The sequence below is a fragment of the Nansenia antarctica genome (genome assembly GCF_963989245.1).
Source record: "Nansenia antarctica genome assembly, contig: SCAFFOLD_265, whole genome shotgun sequence".
NCBI classification, from domain to species: Eukaryota; Metazoa; Chordata; class Actinopteri; order Argentiniformes; family Microstomatidae; genus Nansenia; species Nansenia antarctica.
This window is the reverse complement of record NW_027662787.1, coordinates 5,001-12,500: the sequence shown is the minus strand read 5'-3', so window position 1 is coordinate 12,500 and position 7,500 is coordinate 5,001. Positions and strand designations below refer to the sequence as shown.

General features: G+C 50.1%; 1 protein-coding gene across 1 annotated transcript in view; it reads right to left on the bottom strand.

Annotated features, from left to right (window-relative positions):
- LOC308175458 (progesterone-induced-blocking factor 1-like) overlaps positions 1 to 7,500 on the bottom strand; it is a gene marked incomplete at both ends in the record, with an annotated part of 45,363 nt that overhangs the window by 33,485 nt on the left and 4,378 nt on the right. Inside the window, 2 exons of the mRNA XM_080551124.1 lie at positions 2,062 to 2,243; positions 4,000 to 4,108. Of these exons, the coding sequence (XP_080407250.1) occupies positions 2,062 to 2,243; positions 4,000 to 4,108 (291 nt within the window). The remainder of the gene's footprint in view (positions 1 to 2,061; positions 2,244 to 3,999; positions 4,109 to 7,500) is intronic.

The window sequence follows — 7,500 nt, the reverse complement described above, 5'->3', positions numbered from 1 at the left end:
CAATCACCCATCCACCTGTCAATCACCCATCCACCTGTCAATCACCCATCCACCTGTCAATCACCCATCCACCTGTCAATCACCCATCCACCTGTTAATCATCCACCCACCTGTCAATCAGTCAGTCATCCATCCACCTGTCAATCACCCATCCACCTGTCAATCACCCATCAATCACCCATCCACCTGTCAATCACCCATCCACCTGTCAATCAGTCAATCACCCATCCACCTGTCAATCACCCATCCACCTGTCAATCAGTCAGTCATCCATCCACCTGTCAATCACCCATCCACCTGTCAATCACCCATCCACCTGTCAATCAGTCAGTCATCCATCCACCTGTCAATCACCCATCCACCTGTCAATCACCCATCCACCTGTCAATCAGTCAATCACCCATCCACCTGTTAATCATCCACCCACCTGTCAATCAGTCAGTCATCCATCCACCTGTCAATCAGTCAGTCATCCATCCACCTGTCAATCAGTCAGTCATCCATCCACCTGTCATAGCCCACTACAGCCCAGCCTATAACCAGGTACAGGTTTATTTGTACTGCTAATTGTATCCTGTCTTATTTGTTTCCCACAATTTGTCACTTGTGTCCTGTGCTGTCGTCACTGTGTTTACCTGACTCATCTGGCCTCAGTGTCTTTGTGCTGCCAGGAACCCAAGCCTGAGAGTTGTACTCTCTTGAGACGGAACAATAACGCTTGCAACTTGAAAGGTCACTCAACTGGAGGCTAGTACAGGACAGTATATACCCAGGTACACCCAGGTACAGGTACATGACAGGTACAGGTAGAGGACAGGTACACCCAGGTACGCCCAGGTACACCCAGGTAGGGTTGGGTACCGTTTGGGTTTGATCCGGTACCGGTACCTAACCGATACTTTAAAAACGGTACCGGTACCAAAACGGTACTTAATTCGGTACTTTTGATTTTTTTAAATGACATATATATATATATATATATATATATAATAACACGGTCGACAACATTAAACAGCTTTTCACTTTTTTATTGCTGAGGCACAATATATATTTGTTAAATATACACTCAAATTAAAATAAATGAAAATAAAACTCCTGAGCCTTGGGGACTCCATTAAGCTGGGGGTGCCTATCTTTGGTACTGATGTCGAATACGAGTACACACTTGTTCGGCAGCCCCTCAAGGACATCAGAATATTCTTAGAAAAGGGATCTAGTGAAGAGGCCTGTATAGCCCCCAGAACCAAGAGGAAATATAACTCTGATAAACTGGAGCCCTCCACCTCGTCAAAATCCAAACTCTGTTGCCGCTCAGCTACTACTCCCCTCCCCCTCTCTGGTCCATGTTGACATGACGATAGATTTTTCAGACACAGTAGTAGGATAAGGACAGTACCCGAATATCAAGAGATCCCCGATCATGTTGTCCACCGTGCAGAGACGCAGCCACACATCCGCACAACGTCATCAACAGACGCGTCGAATCCTGGAGTGCACTGTCCAATCAAAGGCTTGCGTTCGTAAACTCGCTCTGAGAGCGTTGCAGCGCACACTGGGCCCGACGTCATAAGGGGAGCAAGTCATTTGATTGGACAGAAGGCATTCCACGAGTGGTGATCAGAATTCCAGAACGAGTTTACGGAACGCACCCATAAGTCGAGCGTCGCGTTACGCCAACCCGCTAGCGGAAGTTGCTATTAGCAACCTTCTCGTTATCCTTCCGTACTCGCTGCTTTCACTGAGTGGAAATTTAACAGGCGATGTGACGTCGCGAGATAGAAAAGTACCGAAATGAGGCACCGAAATCTCCTTTGCGATTCGGTACGGGTACATACCGAATGTAAAGTAACCGGTACCTACCGGTACCGATTTTCGGTACCCAACCCTACACCCAGGTACACCCAGGTACACCCAGGTACAGCGCAGGTACACCCAGGTACACCCAGGTACACCCAGGTACACCCAGGTACACCCAGGTACACCCAGGTACACCCAGGTACACCCAGGTACGCCCAGGTACGCCCAGGTACGCCCAGGTACACCCAGGTACAGGTGTCTCACCTGGAGGAGACGTATTTCTCGTAGGTGTCCTCCCGGGCCTTCTTGGCGTCGTCCAGCTGCCTCTGCAGCCTGTCCAGGCGGTCCTCTGCGTGGGCGCAGCGCACGCTCAGCTCCATGTTCTGCCGGTGCAGGTAGTCTTTGTCCTTCTGCAGCAGAGTCTCCGACTGCTGCAACGTCGCCACCTGCAGGGCGGAGAGGAGAGGTGCGTCTGACAGCTCTTCTAGAAGGATCTCTTCCTCACTGTTTCCTGTTAAGGTTGTCATATATAGCCCCGCGGTGGCGCAGCGGTCTAAGCATTAGCCTCTAGTTCAAGCTGCCCATCGGGGACTGGGATCGAATCCCGGTCTCGCCAGATCCGGATATGGCCGGGGCCCACAGGGAGCGGCATATTGAGCGGCCGCTCCCAAGGGGGGTATAGGACTATTTCCGGACAAGGATCCGTCGCTCAACAGAGCCCCCGGGGTGCCGGAATAATGGTGTCGGGCTCGAGGAGCCAGACAGCTAGTCTGCCTGCAGTGTTTCCTCTACATGCATTTCATCGTGGTGGTCCGCCACGATGGAATTTCCTCCGCCACCATGCAGATTTCTCAACCAAAAAAAAAAAAAAAAGATTTAGGCCGCTTTTCAGACCTTCACAGCGCTAGACACACCCACAAGCGCGAAGCGACGCGCTTGCAAAACTGTTTTGTGATTCCTCATTTAAATTACGTTGTACCTGTTACAATGACAATAAAGATCATTCATCTTCATCAAGATGAGAGATGGAGCGATCCGCTCACACAGCTGTCCCGCATCCGCTAATCAGCGCAGCACCGAACCGCCGGGCTCGTTGAGCGGATGCGAGGCAGCTGTGCCCGGGACCGGCCACTTCACATAAAGGAAGGAAGGAAGGAAGGAAAGAAAGAAAGCCGTGCACAAACGAGAGCTAAGTCAGACCGGGACGCTGCCAGTATGTGTGAGAGCCGGACTGCCGGCGTGAACATTTGAACCGTGTCATTTTATTTAATGGACCATTTCGTTGTCTGGTACCTGTACTGTAGCAATGACAAATAAAGTCCATTCCATTCCATTCCAGAGAGGGACGGACGGACGGACTACCCTTGTTTTAAATTTACAGGAAAACATTTTATTTTCGAGTTTTGGCTGAAATGACGTCGTTGTTTTGAGCGCGCGTGCGCGTTTCATGCGCGTGCACGCGAAAAAATCGTCAGCAGTACCCGCCACCATGGTAAAAATTCCTGGAGGAAACACTGGCCTGGCTATCTCCTCTGAGGCTGCCGGCCACGGGGTCGTGCGGCGGATCCTACGCAATAGGCAGGGGATAATTGGATACTAGGTTGGGTGCAATTGGATACCAAATTGGGTGAAAAAGGGATAAAATCTGAGAAAAAAACAACAACAACAACAACAACAAAAAAGTTGTTATATATATATACTGTTATATTTATAGTTTATTAGCATTCAGAGGTGGGAGAGCCCCTTACAAACAGTGGCAGTACCGTACCTCCCCACCTACATGCACTAACCCAGCTGATTCTAATTAGCACAGGTAGGACAACTCATTAAGTGGCATTAAGCTGGTTTAGTGCTTTTTTCTTACTGTGTTCAATACTTTTCTTCCTGTGTCATTCCCCTTTATTGCCCATAACTTTTGTTATGGATTGGAGTATAATTATAATATAATTTCGGCAGCTGTGTAGTTTTAGTAAGTTGTAGCTGTTTTATTTTTTGTAAGTTAATACCATGTCTGGTCTCAATCTCATGGAAATATGTTGAATTAGAAAAATGGTGTTGAATCCTTGTTTCCCTCTGTACCTCAGAGGTCAGGTGGTTAGAGGTCAGAGGTCAGGTGTTACCTCAGAGGTCAGGTGGTTAGAGGTCAGAGGTCAGGTGTTACCTCAGAGGTCAGGTGGTTAGGGGTCAGAGGTCAGGTGTTACCTCAGAGGTCAGGTGGTTCCTCTCCCGGCCCTGGGCGTCGTGGCCGACCTCCAGAGTCTCCAGCCTCTTCCTCAGCTCCGTCACCTCCGCCTCCAACACATCCCTCTCTCTGAGGAGGAGAGGTCACTGTTATACTGTCATCCCTCTCTCTGAGGAGGAGGAGAGGCCACTGTTATACTGTCATCCCTCTCTCTGAGGAGGAGAGACCACTGTTATACTGTCATCCCTCTCTCTGAGGAGGAGAGACCTCTGTTATACTGTCATCCCTCTCTCTGAGGAGGAGGAGAGACCACTGTTATACTGTCATCCCTCTCTCTGAGGAGGAGAGACCACTGTTATACTGTCATCCCTCTCTCTGAGGAGGAGAGGCCACTGTTATACTGTCATCCCTCTCTCTGAGGAGGAGGAGAGACCACTGTTATACTGTCATCCCTCTCTCTGAGGAGGAGAGACCTCTGTTATACTGTCATCCCTCTCTCTGAGGAGGAGAGACCTCTGTTATACTGTCATCCCTCTCTCTGAGGAGGAGGAGAGACCACTGTTATACTGTCATCCCTCTCTCTGAGGAGGAGAGACCACTGTTATACTGTCATCCCTCTCTCTGAGGAGGAGAGGCCACTGTTATACTGTCATCCCTCTCTCTGAGGAGGAGAGGCCACTGTTATACTGTCATCCCTCTCTCTGAGGAGGAGAGACCTCTGTTATACTGTCATCCCTCTCTCTGAGGAGGAGAGGCCACTGTTATACTGTCATCCCTCTCTCTGAGGAGGAGAGACCACTGTTATACTGTCATCCCTCTCTCTGAGGAGGAGAGACCTCTGTTATACTGTCATCCCTCTCTCTGAGGAGGAGGAGAGACCTCTGTTATACTGTCATCCCTCTCTCTGAGGAGGAGAGACCTCTGTTATACTGTCATCCCTCTCTCTGAGGAGGAGAGACCTCTGTTATACTGTCATCCCTCTCTCTGAGGAGGAGAGGCCACTGTTATACTGTCATCCCTCTCTCTGAGGAGGAGGAGAGACCTCTGTTATACTGTCATCCCTCTCTCTGAGGAGGAGAGACCACTGTTATACTGTCATCCCTCTCTCTGAGGAGGAGACCTCTGTTATACTGTCATCCCTCTCTCTGAGGAGGAGGAGAGACCACTGTTATACTGTCATCCCTCTCTCTGAGGAGGAGAGACCACTGTTATACTGTCATCCCTCTCTCTGAGGAGGGGAGACCACTGTTATACTGTCATCCCTCTCTCTGAGGAGGAGAGACCACTGTTATACTGTCATCCCTCTCTCTGAGGAGGAGAGACCTCTGTTATACTGTCATCCCTCTCTCTGAGGAGGAGAGACCACTGTTATACTGTCATCCCTCTCTCTGAGGAGGAGGAGAGGCCACTGTTATACTGTCATCCCTCTCTCTGAGGAGGAGAGGCCACTGTTATACTGTCATCCCTCTCTCTGAGGAGGAGAGACCTCTGTTATACTGTCATCCCTCTCTCTGAGGAGGAGAGACCACTGTTATACTGTCATCCCTCTCTCTGAGGAGGAGAGACCTCTGTTATACTGTCATCCCTCTCTCTGAGGAGGAGAGACCACTGTTATACTGTCATCCCTCTCTCTGAGGAGGAGAGGCCACTGTTATACTGTCATCCCTCTCTCTGAGGAGGAGAGACCTCTGTTATACTGTCATCCCTCTCTCTGAGGAGGAGGAGAGACCACTGTTATACTGTCATCCCTCTCTCTGAGGAGGAGAGACCACTGTTATACTGTCATCCCTCTCTCTGAGGAGGAGAGACCACTGTTATACTGTCATCCCTCTCTCTGAGGAGGAGGAGAGGCCACTGTTATACTGTCATCCCTCTCTCTCTGAGGAGGAGGAGAGGCCACTGTTATACTGTCATCCCTCTCTCTGAGGAGGAGAGGCCACTGTTATACTGTCATCCCTCTCTCTCTGAGGAGGAGAGACCACTGTTATACTGTCATCCCTCTCTCTGAGGAGGAGAGGCCACTGTTATACTGTCATCCCTCTCTCTGAGGAGGAGGAGAGACCTCTGTTATACTGTCATCCCTCTCTCTGAGGAGGAGAGACCACTGTTATACTGTCATCCCTCTCTCTCTGAGGAGGAGAGACCACTGTTATACTGTCATCCCTCTCTCTGAGGAGGAGAGGCCACTGTTATACTGTCATCCCTCTCTCTGAGGAGGAGGAGAGGCCACTGTTATACTGTCATCCCTCTCTCTGAGGAGGAGAGACCTCTGTTATACTGTCATCCCTCTCTCTGAGGAGGAGAGGCCACTGTTATACTGTCATCCCTCTCTCTGAGGAGGAGAGACCACTGTTATACTGTCATCCCTCTCTCTGAGGAGGAGAGACCTCTGTTATACTGTCATCCCTCTCTCTGAGGAGGAGAGACCTCTGTTATACTGTCATCCCTCTCTCTGTGGAGGAGAGGCCACTGTTATACTGTCATCCCTCTCTCTGAGGAGGAGAGACCACTGTTATACTGTCATCCCTCTCTCTGAGGAGGAGAGACCTCTGTTATACTGTCATCCCTCTCTCTGAGGAGGAGAGACCACTGTTATACTGTCATCCCTCTCTCTGAGGAGGAGGAGAGGCCACTGTTATACTGTCATCCCTCTCTCTGAGGAGGAGAGGCCACTGTTATACTGTCATCCCTCTCTCTGAGGAGGAGAGACCTCTGTTATACTGTCATCCCTCTCTCTGAGGAGGAGAGACCACTGTTATACTGTCATCCCTCTCTCTGAGGAGGAGAGACCTCTGTTATACTGTCATCCCTCTCTCTGAGGAGGAGAGACCACTGTTATACTGTCATCCCTCTCTCTGAGGAGGAGAGGCCACTGTTATACTGTCATCCCTCTCTCTGAGGAGGAGAGACCTCTGTTATACTGTCATCCCTCTCTCTGAGGAGGAGGAGAGACCACTGTTATACTGTCATCCCTCTCTCTGAGGAGGAGAGACCACTGTTATACTGTCATCCCTCTCTCTGAGGAGGAGAGACCACTGTTATACTGTCATCCCTCTCTCTGAGGAGGAGGAGAGGCCACTGTTATACTGTCATCCCTCTCTCTCTGAGGAGGAGGAGAGGCCACTGTTATACTGTCATCCCTCTCTCTGAGGAGGAGAGACCACTGTTATACTGTCATCCCTCTCTCTGAGGAGGAGAGACCACTGTTATACTGTCATCCCTCTCTCTGAGGAGGAGAGACCTCTGTTATACTGTCATCCCTCTCTCTCTGAGGAGGAGAGACCACTGTTATACTGTCATCCCTCTCTCTGAGGAGGAGAGGCCACTGTTATACTGTCATCCCTCTCTCTGAGGAGGAGGAGAGACCTCTGTTATACTGTCATCCCTCTCTCTGAGGAGGAGAGACCTCTGTTATACTGTCATCCCTCTCTCTGAGGAGGAGGAGAGACCACTGTTATACTGTCATCCCTCTCTCTGAGGAGGAGAGACCACTGTTATACTGTCATCCCTCTCTCTGAGGA